The following is a 17,125-nucleotide window of genomic DNA, read 5'->3' as shown; positions in this document are numbered from 1 at the left end:
CATGTGCCCTGACTGGGAATCGAACCAGTGACCTCTCAGTTCACAGGCCAGCACTACCACTGAGCCGCACCAGCCAGGGCAAGAGTGAATATTTTTTGAACGCATATGATGCTGAGACAAATACTGTTCCATATCTGAATAGGTAAACTGCCCTTTTACTTGCTGCAGAAGCTCTCGAAGCCTTTCTCTATCTTAATGTGCTATTTCTAATATAACATAGTAGTTATTTATTAATATTTCTGAGTTCATTTGTCTGTTCACTAAAAGATATATTGAGGCAGCAATATGCCATATACTGTGCTAAAGATACCGAGAGGAAAGATACAGATTCATAATTCATTTATTCTAAGTAATTCATAGTTGTATGGGATGAGCAAGTAAAAGGATAATTAGAATGCAGGGTAATAAGAACTGTAGAGTGTATTATAGGAGTCCAGGAAGGATGCATTTAACCCTGACCAGAAGATCAGGGATATTTTCCTGGGAGGAAAGCATATCGAGGCTGAGTCTTCAAGGACGAGGGCACTGCAGATTGCAGGAAGAGGAACGGTTATGCAGAGACGCGGGCACAACAAAGCATGGTAATTACCCAGAAGTACAGGTTATCTTATTGGAGGGAATACGAAGTGCAAGTAGGGAAAGGTGGAGAGTTGAGGCTGGACTTGATCATAAAAAGAAATTATTTATCAAGGTAAGAAAATTTGATGCATTTTTATAACATTCCAGTCAAAACTGTTAAAACTATTTCTTCAGTTAATGGCCTGAGTGTTACTGATTATCCAAAATGTTTCATTGTCCTGCAGTTATGGAAAACTAAAGCAGTACTGTGCTTTCATTAACTGTCACATGTATTTACATTAAACCTAACCATTTTGACCAGTTTGCTTTAATTTCAGAGATTGCTTTGCATAAATCCACCCCTGTTTGAAATCTATCAAGTCTTGTTAAGTCCAACACAGCATCACGTGGCACTTATAGGAATAAAAGGACTTACAATATTAGAATTACCTAAAAGATGGGGGAAGAATTCTGAATTTGAAGGTGGAAAATCAACAGTGAATTGTAGGTAAGTTGTATTTTCATTTAGAGTTTAACTTTATAATTTGTAATACATGCAGAAAATTATTCAAGACTAGTAATTTAAAGGTATATTTACTATGAATACTCCATATGGTCTGCGCAATGACATTTTATGATAATAATGTTTATAGTATATGTGCGATTATGCTTTTATTCTACCTGAATAATCACATTACTCTTTCATTAGAAGTCAAGTTATTCTTCAAAGTGGAAATAAGTTTTAAAAAGTAGTTATTATCCATGAGCCAGACAGTTTGCTCATAAGTTTAACTAAGTTTTATTTATTTATTTTTAACAAATCCAGAAAAGTGAGAGTCTGAAAGATCTCCGGAAAAGAATATAAAGGGGAAACCCACCTTAAGCTCCACAACTTGTAGTTTGGGTCCCCTTAAAATTGTTTCCTTTCTAAATCTCTATTTTCTCATTTCCACTATAGGAATGATAATATCTGCTCTTGTATTTTCCTTACAGGGTTACTAAAAGGATCAAATAAGATCCTATATCTAAAACGATTTGTAAAGCACAGTATAAAATACTCTACAATTTAGAAAGTATTTTTATTTTGATTCTTTGATGTTGATGGCATAGATGCTCTGAATGCTCTCCCAGAAAGACTTAAAAGAGAAAGAAAGTTGAAGGAAAGAAGAGTAGAGTGTTAAAATAGATTTTCCTTTAGAAAGTTTATCATCAGGTCCTACAAAATGTTTTGGAAAATTGTTGTCTCTGTTTTAGCACCACTCCAATTGCTGAGAGATTTTTCACCAGTTCCACCTCTCTGACTCTAAAGCACGCTGCCTGGTATCCAAGTGAAATGCTGGATCCCCACATAGTGCTGCTGACATCAGAAAATGTAATAAGGTAAATTTTACTTTTATGACTTAGAGCCTTGTGACTGGGGGGTTCTGTGTGTGTTTGCCAGCTAGTAGCTCAAGGTGCCACTAACTGGGTCCTGGGATGTTAGAAGGATGGCTGTTATAACCCATTCGCAAGAACAGTCTAACTACCTTAACTTACATGCCTTAATTACTGTGATTCCCTTTCAACTAGTCTTCCTGCCTCCATTCTCTCCTATCTAATTCTGACTAGTAAGCACTGTTAAAGTAACCTTCCTAAACTGTTTTCATTACGTCACTATTTTGAGGGTAATGTAGCATAGGGGAAAGAGAATATAATTGCCAATTGAGAGGTTTGAATTCTTGTCCCAGTGCCACTTCGGTCTTTGAGATCTTTAACTTTTTAGGAGAGCTTCAGTTTCCAGTTTGTAAAATGAGCAGATTTGATTTGATAATTTTTAAAGCCCCTTCCAAGTTTTGTACTGGATTAAATGACCTAATCCTATGGAGAGTTCTGTTATCAGTTAACTTTCTGAATCTGCCTTATATAAAAAGTTTATAGGGAGACTCAACTAACTGGGATACAAATACCTCCAGTTTTATTTTTCCTAATCATTGCTTTTATCTGTACTATCCCAAATCTTCCTTCCCTACTGAATGCTTGATCCCTTAATGGCATCTTTTACAGATCCCATAGCTTTCTGGTTACTTTTAGATATAAAAACTAAGTGTCCAGCTTAAAACTCTGATCTCACATCTATTTCAAAACTATATCCCGAGCCTATCACAGGTCAGACCTTGAGGCATCCTAAATAAGTGGAGAGAGCATGATCTGCTCTTTGACTCTTCTTTCTGTTCCAGCATCGTGAGGTTGGGGGTGAAGTAGGAGGGGGCTGCCTCCTCCTCCTTCTGGATCTAACTCCTTGATAGTAGGAGTAGGGAACATGGGATAGCTGAGGCAAACTTCTGACCTGTCTGTCAGCAGTGGGGCAGAGGAGTGGGGGGCATGTCCCTGATCCTAGATTAATCTAGTTCCACGTGCTGCTGGTGGCCTCTGTTGCTGTGGCCGTCTCTGCACAGGTGTGTATGTGTTTCCTGGGGCAATGTTTAGTCTCCACTCCCTCCATCATTGAGGAGCTCTGTCTCCCATTGGCTCTAATCCACTATCCATGCCCTGAACCCTCTCTCAGGATGGCGTATCCCCAAACTGGGTATCTTCCTTTCTCAACTTGAACATTGTGGTCTTTCATATGGAGTCATGGTAACTGCCGAGATACGTTTGTCTGCCCTCCAAGGACCACAGAGAACTGGGTGTACTGTGTCATAGTCGCTTTCTATGCCATTCCAGCCTCCCTCCTCCTAATAATTTTTGTATAAGAAGTTGATACCATATAGTGTTCACTGCCCCCAACCCTAGGATGTAGCATGTCAGATTCACCCAAGAATTCCCTCACCTTGGTGTCCTGTAGTTTTCTGCAACACATCTGGCATTCAGCTCAGAAATGACATACTCATCTCCCCTTATTACAAGCACTCCTGAATCTGACCGTTTCTCTTAGAGCCTTCCCTGCCCACCCTTTTGGCTTTGGAGTTGGGGATAAAGAAAGGAGGAATGAAAACATTCAATTACAAACATTGCACTGTGTGCCTAAGGACTGGGCACCCTCACTCTTAGTCCTCCTTTTATATATGCTGGAAAAGGAAATGGCGGGAGATAGCGTAGTCTGTCTTCTTCACTTAACCCTGAAGGAGTAATCTGGACTCAACTATTGAAGGTTCTTTTTAAGATATGGAGTATTTAACATTTCTCTTTCCTAAGCTGTGGACCTTGTTGACAGTTTCGGGACAACAAGAAATTCCCACTCAGTGCCCTATTGCATTTACTTTTCCACTATTCCCCATTACAGTATGCACTGTCTAGTACTTAGGAGTGTTTTGAAATCAATAATGCTAATAGGCAGCTAGGAGGACCACTATGAATGTGTGTTCAATTGGATCAAATTTTCATTAAAAACATTTGTTAAATGGCATTTGATTGATAATGGAACAGACTAAGTTATAATGATATTGGTGAAAAAAATTTTTTTAGTTTTATACCTCCCCTTGAGAAAATAAGGATGATGTGCTAGTGGTCTTTATATAACAAACAAATGTATAGATTGTAGGCTAAATGTCAGTCATTCTGCTGGTCAGAGTAGTGGGGTACAGTTCCTTCTCTAATGAGTTTTAGAGAAGAGAGACGGGTATAATTAAAGGGAAGCTGGCAAACTCAGGGGCAGTAGTGAGATGACTATGTAAGGTGAGTGGGGCTAAGTATTTGGGATGGAAGAGACAGGTGCTCTGCCGAGGAGTAGGCTGATAAAGAATTTTGATAAGGATAGAGAATATTTCTTCAGGTTCCCAGGAAACCTTCTAATGTTAAAGAACTAATGAAATACCTACTTTGTCAGTTAACAAAGATGTTTGGCAAATAAATGGTTGTGATAACTGGTAGAAAAATTCTGAAGAACTGACTAGATGTAGAGGAAAGGAGAATTTGGGGAAATAAAAGAGAATTTTAAATAAGTGCTGGTGAGGACATGGAGAAAAGGGAACCCTAGTGCACTGTTGATGGGAGTGAAGACTGGTACAGTCACTGTGAAAAATAGTGTGGAGTTCCCTCAGAAATTTAAAAACAGAGCTCTGGCCAGTGTGGCTTAGTTGGTTGGAACGTCGTCACATATACCAGAAAGTTGGAGGTTCAGTGCTGGTCAGGGAACATACCTAGGATGCAGATTCAGTCCCTGGTTGGGGCATGTACAAGAGGCAGCCAGTGGAATTTCTTTCTGACCCAGCTATTCCACTCCTGGGAATGCATCCTAAGAATCCTGAAACACCAATACAAAAAATATATATGCACCCCTGTGTTCACAGTAGCATTATTTACAATAGCCAAGATATGGAAATAGCGTAAGTGCCCATCAGTAGATGAGTGGATAAGTGGATATAAAAGCTGTGGTACATTTACTCAATGGAATACTACACAGCAATAAAAAAGAAGGAACTCTTAGCTTTAATGATAGCTTGGATTTGGAGGCTCTTATGCTAAGTGAATAAGCCAGTCAGTGAAAGACAAATGCAATATGATTTCACTTATATGGGGAATCTAATGAACAAAAATAAACTAACAAAAAAAGTAGAAACAGAAGCATAGATACATGGAACAGACTGACAGCTGTCTGGAGGGGATGGGGCAAGGAGGCAGAGACTGGATAAAGGAACATGAACACATTAGTGAAAGAACATATGCATGACCCATGGACATGGATAACAATATGAGGATTGCCAGAGAGAGGGGTGCTGGGTGGAGGGGGGAAAGGGGGAAAAAGCAGGGACAGCTATAATAGCATAAACAATAAAATACAATACAGAACAAGAAAGAATGAGAAATTTAAGTGCTGGCCTTTTCTCTTCTCATTGCTAGAATTTACTCTCTGCGAGAGCCACACACACCCATTAAGATCATCGTGCTTTCAGAAGCGGAAGAGGAAAGCCTAATACTCAATAAAGGGTAAGTTTTTCTTGTGTCATGAAATGCTTTTCAGATTAGATTACTGAGGTTATAAATGCAATTTTAACAGATTGCAAGGGTTTCCAGAGGTGACTTTAGCTTGCTTTTAGTAAGATGAGAAATAAGTAAAAATAAACAATGTGAGTAAGTAACAAGTTATAAATCTGAATGTCACTATAACTACTAGCTTGATCTTTTTACAAGAAATTTCTAAAATGTGAGTGGCTGAAACTGATTTCATGTTGTATCTTGAATAAATTCTAACCCCGGCCAGTGTGGCTCGGTTGCTCGGAGCATCGCCTTGTGCACCAAAAGGTTGCAGGTTTGATTCCCGGTCAGGGTACATACTTAGGTTTCGAGCTTGATCCCAGTCAGGGCATGTACAGGTGGCAGCCAATTGATGTTTCACTCTCATATCAGTGTTTCTTTCTCTCCCATCTTCTCTCTCTAAAAGCAATGAAAAACTGTCCTCAGGTGAGAATAAATAAATAAATAAATTCCAATATTAAAAAGGTACAGAAAAGGTGAAAGGTGAATGTCGGGCTGGCAGATTGCTGAACTCCCAGACCAGCATCTAGTATCCCAGAACCTGGAGTGAACATGGATAGCCCTCCTGTGACCCGTGCTTCTTCGATTTTTCTTACCCACTACAGGGGCAAGTTCCTGGCTACCCTGACCACTAACAGAGTCACCCTTTGAACTCAAACCCTATTCCTCTGGCCTCCTGATCAGTATTTCTGGTGATTACCACACATGATCACTCGTAGTGTGGGCATGTAGAGTGAAGTTTTTAGTAGCAATATTTCTGGATGTTCCATTTAGTTCTTTTTGTGTCTTCATGGTGGTCATATCTAATAGTCTTATTTATTTTTGTTTTTCTAAACTTTATTCCTCTGAATATTTTATATGTAGCTACAAAGTAGTCCCTCACTATATCACGGTTCACTTATCGTGGCCTCGCTGTATCACGGGATTTTTAAAAATATTATATTTAATTATTTATTGCGGATTTTTCGCTGTATCGTGGGATTTTGCGGTACTGTATACATATGTTGTTAAAGTTACGTAGGTTTAAGAGTGTAGAATAAATGGAAGGTTCCTACTTCACAGGGGGGTCTGGAACGTAATATGCGCGATAAGTGAGGGAATACTATATTCTATATTTGACAGTTTTGGTCTCTGAAGACCTTGGGGTTGGGGTAGGAATCTATGTATTTGTTCTTTCTGACCCATAATGGTGGCTTCCTCCTTTGATTGTTAATCTCTAATTGTGCACTTATAGTCTAGTTTAATTTTTTTTTCAATTACAGTTGATATTTAATATTATTTTGTATTAGCTTCAGGTGTACAGCATAGATATTTATATAATTTACAGAGTGATCCCCTAGTAAGTCCAGTACCCACCTGGCACCACACACAGTCAATATTATTGATTATATTCCCTTTGCTATACTTTACATCTGATGACAATTTTACAGTTTACCAATTTTTACTTCTTAATCCCCTTCACGTTTCTCACCCAGCCTCCCCAACTCCCCTCTTAGCTGGCAACCATCAGCTTGTTCTCTGTAAGTCTGTTTGTTTTGTTTATTTTGTATTTTAGATTCTACATATAAGTAAATCATATAGTATTGGTCTCTGACTGACTTATTTCACCCAGAACAATACCCTCTAGGTCCTTCGTGTTGTCACAAATGGGTAAGATTTTATTCTTTTTTTATGGCCAGGTAATATTTCATTGTCTATATGTAGCACAACTTTTTTATCCATTCATCTGTTGATGGGCGCTTGGGTTGCTTCCATATCTTGGCTGTTGTAAATAATGTTGAAATGAACATAAGGGTGCAGATGTCTTTTCAAATTAGTTTTGGATTTCTTCAGATAGATACCCAGAAGTGGAACTGCTGGGTCACAAATGGTGCTTTTCTTATTTTTAGGGGGAGGTAACTCTATTTGTAATTTTTTGAGGAACTTCCGTATTTTCCACAGTGGCTGCATCAGTCTGCATTCCCACCAACATTGCACAGAAGTTCCCTTTTCTCCACATCCTCGCCAACACTTGTTTGTTGATTCATTGGTGATGATAGCCATTCTGACAGGTGCAAGATGGTATTTCATTGTGGTTTTAATTTGCATTTCTTTGATGATTGGTGATATTGAGCATCTTTTCATGTCTATGGGCCATCTGTATGTCCTCTTCAGAGGGTCTGTTTAGGGCCTCTGCCCATTTTTTAATTGGATTACTTGGTTTTTTGGGTGTTAAATTGTATGAGGTTTTTTTTTGTTTGTTTGTTTTTTTTAATTTGGGACATTAGCCCTATATCAGATGTATCATTAGTGAATACCTTCTTCCAGTTGGTGTTTTTTTTTGTTTTGTTGGTTTTCTTTGCTGTACAAAAACCTTTTAGTTTGATGTATTGCTATTTTAAAATTTCTTCTTTGTTTTCTCTTGTTTGAAGAGATATATCAACAAAAAATATTAGTAAAAGCAATGTTAGAGAGGTTACTGCCTATGTTGTTCTTCTAGGAGTTTTATGGTTTGGGGTCTTACATTTAAGTCTTTAATCCATTTTGAGTTTATTGTTGAACTGATGTTGGGGAATATTGAGAGCCTGAGTTTCAGGTGTGTTCCTCTGCAGAGGATTTTCATCTGCTTCCACTAGACATTAGAGGTTGCCACCGACCTGGGACCACTTTGATTCTCTTTGATAGTCCCAGAATTGAAAGTTTCAGTTATATGATTTTAAAGTCTCTCAGCAGCAGCTACTTAAATTTCAGTGTACCTATCTCCACAGCAGGGAAATAACTGCGTCTGGGAGTTGATAGGGGGGTTGATAAGCAGTGGGTTTCCATAGCTTATCAGCCTCCCTTTGAGAGACACTGTCTAGATGAGAGGTCAGAAGGCCATGCAATTATCCACACAGCTAGGTTCTAATCTCGGCACCACCATTTGTCAGTTGTGGCATCTGGGCAAGTTACTCGGTTGTACTAAGCCTTATTTTCATAACTATTTCATGAATATACAAAATAATAATAGTGTTCATTCATTAGGATTATTGTGCAGAATAAGTGAGGTCATGCATTAGAAATGCTTAGATTGGGTCCTGGCACAGATAAGGACTCATTAATTGATATCTACAATCACTATTATGATAGATAGAGTATTAGAAATATTGCTATATTTGTTAAGTTCCAATTCAGTTTTAATGGTTGGGATTAAGTCTTTTTAATTCCTATGTCTTCTTTGTTCCCATTTAGTGTCTTGATGTTTTAGTTGAACTGATAAAGTTCTTTTATTCTGGATATTGGGATTTCTCATTTTTAGCATCCTGATACCATATACCTTTCCATGTGATAAACTAAGATATGGTACTTATAGTGCCTTAGAACAATGTTGACTCAACTCTATGAAATTGTGGTTAAAATAATAACTGCATTCATTACTCTTGTATTAAGCTGGAATCTTTTGGGGTAACCAATTATACTAAATTTTAAAATTATAAAGATAGTATTGCTTATCATTTGTCTTTCCTGATAATAAAGATAATGTGTATTTATTGGGAATATGACAGTAAAGTATTAAGGAAAAGAAGTCTTTTGTAATCTTCTCTGTCTGTCCTCAGTATAGCAGCCAGAGTGACGCTTTCAGTATAAATGAGATCATTCTACTTTCTTACTCTCCACACCCCACTGATTTCCTGGAGTCTTTGTCATGGCCCTGCAGGGCCCTCACATCTGGCCCTGACCACCCCCTCTCCACCCATGTTCCTCCCTCTGTGCCCTGGCTCTAACTGTAACCACCTCGGCCTCTTTGCTGTTCTTCAGACAGCATCACCTAGCTTCCTTAGAGCCTTTGCATACCCTCCGCCTCATCTGCTCCTTTACTACGCAACCCAGACTTTGCACCCTTACTTCCTTAAAATCTTTGCCCAACTCTCAGCTTCTCAGAGTCCTTCCCAGACCACCTAGTCTGGAGCAGCACTCCCATCAGTACCCTCTTACCCTACCTTATCTTTCTTCATAGCATTGTTTTCTGACTTCATGTTATGTGATTTCCTTTTTCTTTTTAAGATTTTATTTATTCATTTCTTTAGAGGAAGGGAGGGAGAAGGAGAGGGAGAGAAACGTCTATGTATGAGAGATACATCGGTCGGTTGCCTCTTGCCTGCCCCCAACTAGAGACCCGTCCTGCAACCCAGGCATGTGCCCTGACCGAGAATCGAACTGGAGACCTTTCAGATCACAGGCCAGCACTCAAACCACTGACCATACTAGCCAGGGCTGTTCGTTTCTTCTCTGTTGTAGGCCTCTATCACTAGAGGGTAGGGCTTTTGTTTAATTCACCGAAGTATTCCCAGAACCTACCACAGTGCCTGGCACAGAGTAGGTTCTTAGTAAATATTTGTGGAGTAAATGCACCCTACTGCTCAAGGGTAACTACAAATGTTTTTGTATGGTCTCTTTCTGTTTCTTTTGTGTGTTTATGCGTGTCTGTATGTGTATATTTTTACTATTTGTGTGTCTGTATTTAAACTATTTAAAATTAAGTAGCACTACATAGTTTTACGGCCTACTTCTTTCACTTAATTTTCCAATGTTGTTTAACATTCCTCATAATCATAATTTGTCTTCTCTGTTGAATACAAATTCCATCCCACCTCCTGTTATTGGACATTTTGTTTTTGTTTTCAACAAGTTTGTTTTTAAATTTCATTTCAGAAGGGCATATACGGCATCTCTGGGAGAGACAGCAGTGGCGTTTGACTTTGGGCCACTGGCAGCAGTCCCGAAGAACATATTTGGACAAAAAGGCAAAGATGAAGTAGTGGCGTACCCGCTGTACATCTTATATGAGAATGGGGAGACTTTCCTGACATATGTTAGTCTGTTGCACAGGTAAGTTAAGGAGTAACCCACCTAAATGAAAGCCCAGCTTGTGCTCCATGGTAGATTGTAATAGAGTGGGAATCTGCGTTTCTGAGTTTGTGGAAGTGTTGCAGCCCTTTGATGCTTGGCCTGCATATTTTATTTTATTTCTTTTACTTATTTAATTTTATTTATTTATTTTAATGACTTGTGAACCATGGTAAGGAGTTTTGGTTTCATTTTATTGTTATTTTTTAAAATATATTTTATTGATTATGCTGTTACAGTTGTCCCCATTTTGCCCCCTCTGCCCCCCCCACCAAGTACCCCGATTCCCTCCAGCAGTTCCCCCCTTAGTTCACGTCTATGGGTCGTGCATATAAGTTCTTTGACTTCTCCATTTCCTGTACTGTTCTTAACGTTCCCATGTTTTGTACCTACCAATCATGCTTCGTAGTGCCTGCACCTTTTCCCCCATTTCTACCCCTTTCCCCCTCCCAGCTGATAACCCTCCAAATGATCCCCATCCCTATGGTTCTGTTCCTGTTCTGGTTTGCTTAGTTTTTTGTTTGTTTGTTTATTTGTTTTTTAGATTCAGTTATTGGTAGTTGTGAGTTTGTTGTCATTTTAATGTTCATAGTTTTGATCTTTTTCTTAAATAAGTCCCTTCAACATTTCATGTAATAAAGGCTTGGCGATGATGCACTCCTTTAGCTTTATCTTGTCTGGGGAAGCACTTTTCTGCCCTTCCATTCTAAATGATAGCTTTGCTGGACAGAGTAATCTTGGTTGTAGGTCCTTGCTTTTCATGACTACTAAATATTTCTTGCCAATCCCTCCTAGCCTGCAACGTTTCTTTTGAGAAATCAGCTGACAGTCTTATGGGAACTTCTTTGTAGGCAACTCTCTGCTTTTCTCTTGGTGCTTTTTAAATTCTCTACACATCTCTGCCCCTCCTACCCACCTGGGTGAATGTGGCTTCTTTAAATCTTTGGTTGTTGGGCTTCCATACAGCTCGATTTTCTGATGGTTCTGGGTGATATTTGTTTCGTAGTGTAGTAGTAATTTTTGCTATAGTTGTGTGTGGAGGTGAGATGTGTTTCTGCCTTTAATTATATTTTTTTCCTTTCTTTTTTTACTGTGGGTTTTTTTTGTTTGTTTGTTTTTTTGGCTTTCATATTTTAGAGAAAGGGTTGGTACAGATAATATGACCTTTTATTTTCTCATATTATTATGGATAAATGTGATAGAATTCTTGGATAATCACTTAAGACTGGATTTGTTTTCACAGTCTAGTCAACTAAAAAAGCCTTTATTGTGTATCTTATATAAACAAGGCTTCATGAGGGTGGTTAGACATGGTAATCTGATATCTTACGTCCCATTTGTGGGAAAAAGACATACATGCACACTGATGTTATGTGTGACTTAAAGGATTAAATGAAATACCAAGAAAGGGTAAGACCATTTTAATTACAAGGACAGCATGAAATGGAGTGTGCAAATAAACAAATGCAAGTGTCATTCCAGGTATGATGATGAGACACTTGGGACTAGAGCGGAGGATTGAGGTAGGAGGCATTAAATTATCAAGCTAGAAATGCCTGCCCAGGGACGATTTGGTGGAGTTAAATACCTAGTTAAGGAATGTGGCTTCTTTCCTGAAGGAATTGGGGAGTAGGAATCTAATGACAGTTTCTACGCAGGAGAAGGTTAAAATAATTTGCTAGGGAAGGGACTGGAGCAGCGTTACTTTTCACAAAGCTATTGTAAAATTTACCTTAAATTCTACAATAGTTTGAACTACGATGGTTGTAATGCACAGTGAGAAATGAACATAGTAGATACTACAAAGGAAAGATCAATAAGACTTAGTTTTTGTTTGAATATGGGAGTGAGCCATTAACAGAAATACTGAGGGCAGGAAGGGCAGCTTATTTGGGGCCAAGATTTGTTATTCCAGATGCTCACTATGACACAGTTGGACCAATAAAGTGGAAATATTCCATGAACGGTTGGAAATACAGGACTGGAAAGAAAATGAATGCAAACATATAGGAGTAAAAGTCATCTGTTATGGCAAGAGTTAGAGTCAACAAGGTTGAAAATTTGAGGAAAGTTAATAAATGCAGAGGCATAATGCCAAAGGCCGAACATTGCAGTTTAGTCATTTATAAGTCAACTCAACAGCTGGTTATTCAGGGCCCACGATGAGGCAGAAATGGGAACACGAGACTGAAGGCAAGGTCCTGCTCTGTGGTCCTTTGTCCACTGGAAAGTCATACAACAAACTGGTAACCAGTGCAGTTTGGGTGCCCTGGGGCTGGGGCAGAGGAAATGCTTAGGCCTGCTCCTCTTGGCGGACTGAGAAGATAGTGATGCGAGCGCTCGGACCGAAGGGTTGACTGGGTAGGGACAGGAGCAGTAGTAGTTCCAGAAGGGGACACCTCGGGGAGTGAACACACAGTTCAACATACAGGTGATGCATTCTGTAATTGCACACCTGAAACTACTATAATCTTATTAACCAATGTCACCCCAATAAATTAAAATTTTTTTAAAAAGCAGTTCCGGGCAAGAGAGTATGCAAAAGTACAAGGATGAGAAACACGGAGGAGCTTGACAGATTGCAGAATGGTGGGGCGTCACCACCAGCCGTGTTCTCGACTGAAGCGTCCTCTGCCTTCCACACACGATCCCTCTCAGGAGACGCTGCATGACATTACCTCTCCCCCCACTGCTTGGCCCTCGTTTGTCCCCAAACCTGGAAGTCATCTGTATTCTCTTACATCCAGTCTGGTCCCAAAATTCCATTGATTTTTCTGTGAACATTTCTTGAATGTATACATCCTTCTCTCCATCCCCTTGTCCTTGCTTCAGATCATCATCATCATCTGCCGAGATCATTCTTAAATAGTTGCCCTGAATCCCATTTTGGTTCCCTCTCTGCCATTCTTCTCACTACTGCTCACTACCAGATAGACCTTAGTAAATCACTCTTGATTTAAACCTCTAGGGACACACTGTCACCCAGCAGATAGACTGAGCACTCTCATGGCATACGAGATCATCCGCTTTGTAAGCCAGTCCCGAGTATCTGCCTCACCTTTTCTCTGCTGCCTTGGACTTTGTACTTCACCTCCCATCATACTAGGCTAAGTTTCCTTCGTGCTAATTCCTTGTCCTTCATGACTCAGGACATTGTGTGTGCTGCCCCTAGCTTGGGGTGTTTACCACCTTTTCCCAGAATGTACTTCTCCACTGATCTCGTTTTTGGTACCTTTCTTACACATCTCTCTCTTTACCCTTCTGTGTTACTCTGTGCCCAGTAAAGCCTGGCGCTACACTTACCACATGGTGTAGTAATTCTACTTAAATGTCTGCTTCCCCAGCTAAGCCATTAGTTCCGTAGGGGGGTCATCCAGCTCTCAGCACACATATTTGTCTAATCCAATTAAATATGTGGGACTGGAGCCCTGACCATAAACTACATTTCAGAAGAGAACATTTAGAAATCATCAGAACAGAGGTAGTAGTTAAAACCAGGCATGATTTTTTTTAAAGTATATTTTATTCACTATGTTGTTAACAATAGTTCCAATAAACCAGGCACAATTTAATATGCTGTCATGTACGTATGTTTTGAAAAGAAAAGAGGGCTTACAGCACCAGTACTTTCTTCATCCAGATTTCTTTCACTCTTTCTTCAGCCCTGGGGACATCGGAAAGCTCTTAGGTCCATTGCCCATGCATCCTGCAGCTGAAGATAACTATGGTTATGATGCTTGTGCGATACTCTGCTTACCCTGTGTCCCCAACATCTTAGTGATTGCTACCGAGTCAGGAATGCTGTATCACTGTGTTGTGCTGGAAGGGGAAGAAGAAGATGACCAAACAGTAAGTGAGGCTAGCGTGTGTGTATTTGTATCTCCAATACTTAGTATACTTCCTATGCCAATATAAGTGCCTAATAGATATTAGAAATTTAGTTTATATCTGACACTTTTCTGTATTTGGAAATTAAACACTTAAAATCAGTTGAAGCCCACTCCGAAACTTAAATGGGAAGAAGTTAGAAGGTGCCCAACTTACTTGACCCACCAACCTACATATATCTTTCTGAACTCTAAATTGGCATTCTTCAGTGACAGATATAAAGAACCTTTGAGGGGGGAATAAAAGAACCTCTGAATCATTGAATTAGCAACTCTCTAAATTTGTTTATTCTTCCTAAAAGACTTTTTTTTCTCTTTGCAGAATAACAAAGCACTGTCAGGATAGGGGGTGGACTTAAGAATTTGAAAGCAGTATTGACTCAGCTTTTTACTTTTGTTTTTCATTGTGTATATTTTCAAGTGAACATGAAAGACTAAAATTATGCTTTTTTTACAGTCAGAAAAGTCGTGGGATTCCAGGGCCGACCTCATCCCTTCTCTGTATGTGTTTGAGTGTGTGGAGTTGGAGCTGGCCCTGAGGCTGGCGTCCGGAGAGGACGAGCCCTTTGAATCTGACTTCTCTTGTCCAATCAAACTTCACACAGGTGAAATTCTTTGTGTTTTTCTTTTGTTTTTTTCAATTACAGTTTACATTTAATATTTTATATTAGTTTCAGATGTACAACATAGTGGTTAGACATTTATATAATTTACGAAATGACCCCCCCACCCCACCGGATAATTCTAGTGCCAGTTGGCACATAGCTGTTACAAGATTTTTGACTGTATTCCTTATACTGTACTTTACATCCATCCCCATGACAGTTCTGTAACAACCAATTTGTACTTAAGCCCTTCACTTTTTCCACCACCCCCCCCCCACTTCAGCAACCCTCAGTTTATTTTCTGTGTTGAGGAGTCCGTTTCTATTTTGTTTGTTCTTTAGATCCCACATATAAGTAAAATGATATGGCATTTGTCTTCCTCTGACTTCTTTCCCTTAGCACAATACCCACTAGGTCCATTCATGTTGTCTCAAATGGTAAGATTTCATTCTTTTTTTATGGCTGAATAATATTTCATTGTATATATGCCTCACTTCTTTATCCACTCATCTGTTGATGGGCACTCAGGCTCCTCCCATATCTTGACTGTTATAAATAACGTTCCACTGAACATGGGGGTGCATATAGCTTTTTGAAGTAGTGTTTTGAGTATTCACTAAATTTAGTTCTTTTATTTCATTATATTTATACTAAAACTATCACAGACTTTTCCTGTGTCATTTATTTGTTCTATGGTTCCAGCCTTTACAGATTTAATTGGCTTTTTCTGTCCTTTTAGTCATACATTACACTTGAGGCCAAAGAAAGACCAAGCAAACCTCCCAAGTTTTAAGATAGTGGTCTTTCATCTGGATCTACTCAGATTTATAATAGTGAATTTTTTCTGGTTCAGTCCAAAGTAGATTCCAGGTATACAAACTAATAAACTTTAAGAATCAAATTATAATATACTGACACTAAGATGTCTTTTTAAAATAGCTTTCTTCATTTTTTTAGAACACATCTTGTTATAATCAGTCCCAATTTAAATGTTATCCTTTTTATTGTTTTTTTCTTTTTTTAACTTAACCTGAGTTGGTTCCACATCATTCTTGAAATTTATCTCTGTTCACCTAGGGTGCTCTTGGATAAACAAACAGATGCGACAGTTAAAGACTGTTGTTGAGTCAGAGTGGCTGAGTGGAAGGAGTATGCGACTGGGAGTCTGGAGTGTCCCTTCGGTTTTAGTTACAGCTCTAACATTAATAGGCTTGGCAGTATTGGAATTTACTCAGCCTCTCTGATCCTCAGTTTTCTCATCTAAAAACAACAGGGATAACATCAGATGATCTTTAAGGTCCCTACCAAACAAACATTTTGTAATTTTATATGCCCCTCCACAGTTTCTCAGTCTCCTCTAGGATCTTGTCTCCTCTGTGAAGAGTGAGGAACAAAAGCTTACTCAGCTGGAATAATTGGGTGTACCTTTCATAGTTTTCTTCTGAACATTACAGAGAGAGGAGTTCTGTCTTATAGCAGTGTGACTTAATCTGCTTATGGTCGCCCTGGCTGGTTTGGCTCAGTGGATTGAGCGTCGGCCTGCGAGCTAAGTGTCGCTGGTTCGATCTTCCAGTCAGGGCACATCAGAGAAGGAAAACTCTGACTCCAAAAAACCTCCGCTGCCTTGCGGCATACCTCTTCAGGGGAAAGGCTAAGGGAGTAAACCCCGACAGAAAATCCGGAGCCGGAGTCCCTAAGGCGGTTTGACGTTGTAGTCAACACCGGCAACTCCTGCGGCGCACCTGAAGCCAAGCTGTATTGACTCCGTCTTTCCCTTGGACCCTTCAGCTGCGAAGAGAGGGGGGGTCTGCTGCATGGGCAACAGCAGACCCTCCATATCACCCTGCCCAGGCTCTGTAGCTTCAGCTTCACTGGAGAGGACACTCCAGCGTCATCACAAGATGTCGATTCAACATGGGAGGAGACAGATACCGTGTCACTCCCGAGTTGGACTGCACAGCCATTCTCGGCGGTGCAGATAGACACTTAAGAAGCTACACCATCGTCTCTCGAGATGGACGGCTGCCGACGACGACGACGACGGTCCCACTAACCAGTTTGCATAGGTTTGGTAATAATGACTTTACTCTATTAAAGGATAGCCAAAACATTTAAAGGGATATACAGTTGTCCCTCTCTATATCGCAGCCTCACTGTATCGCTTGATTTTTAAAAATATATATTTATTTATTGTGGATTTTTTGCTGTATCGCGGGATTTTGCAGTACTGTATACATATGTTGTTAAAGTTACGTA

The 17,125-nt window shown here is 39.6% G+C and overlaps 1 protein-coding gene across 1 annotated transcript in view; it reads left to right on the top strand.

Annotated features, from left to right (window-relative positions):
• The window catches only part of NUP88 (nucleoporin 88), a 36,258-nt gene that overhangs the window by 4,984 nt on the left and 14,149 nt on the right, over positions 1 to 17,125 (top strand). The window contains exons 2-7 of the mRNA XM_090292722.1: positions 897 to 1,066; positions 1,813 to 1,938; positions 5,377 to 5,463; positions 10,183 to 10,359; positions 14,040 to 14,226; positions 14,722 to 14,869. Of these exons, the coding sequence (XP_090148848.1) occupies positions 897 to 1,066; positions 1,813 to 1,938; positions 5,377 to 5,463; positions 10,183 to 10,359; positions 14,040 to 14,226; positions 14,722 to 14,869 (895 nt within the window). The remainder of the gene's footprint in view (positions 1 to 896; positions 1,067 to 1,812; positions 1,939 to 5,376; positions 5,464 to 10,182; positions 10,360 to 14,039; positions 14,227 to 14,721; positions 14,870 to 17,125) is intronic.

The sequence above is a fragment of the Furipterus horrens genome, unplaced genomic scaffold, assembly GCF_987537825.1.
Source record: "Furipterus horrens unplaced genomic scaffold, mFurHor1.1.pri manual_scaffold_11, whole genome shotgun sequence".
In the NCBI taxonomy this organism is placed as follows: domain Eukaryota; kingdom Metazoa; phylum Chordata; class Mammalia; order Chiroptera; family Furipteridae; genus Furipterus; species Furipterus horrens.
The sequence above is the reverse complement of the archived record's forward strand: the minus strand, read 5'-3'. Positions and strand labels throughout refer to the sequence as shown.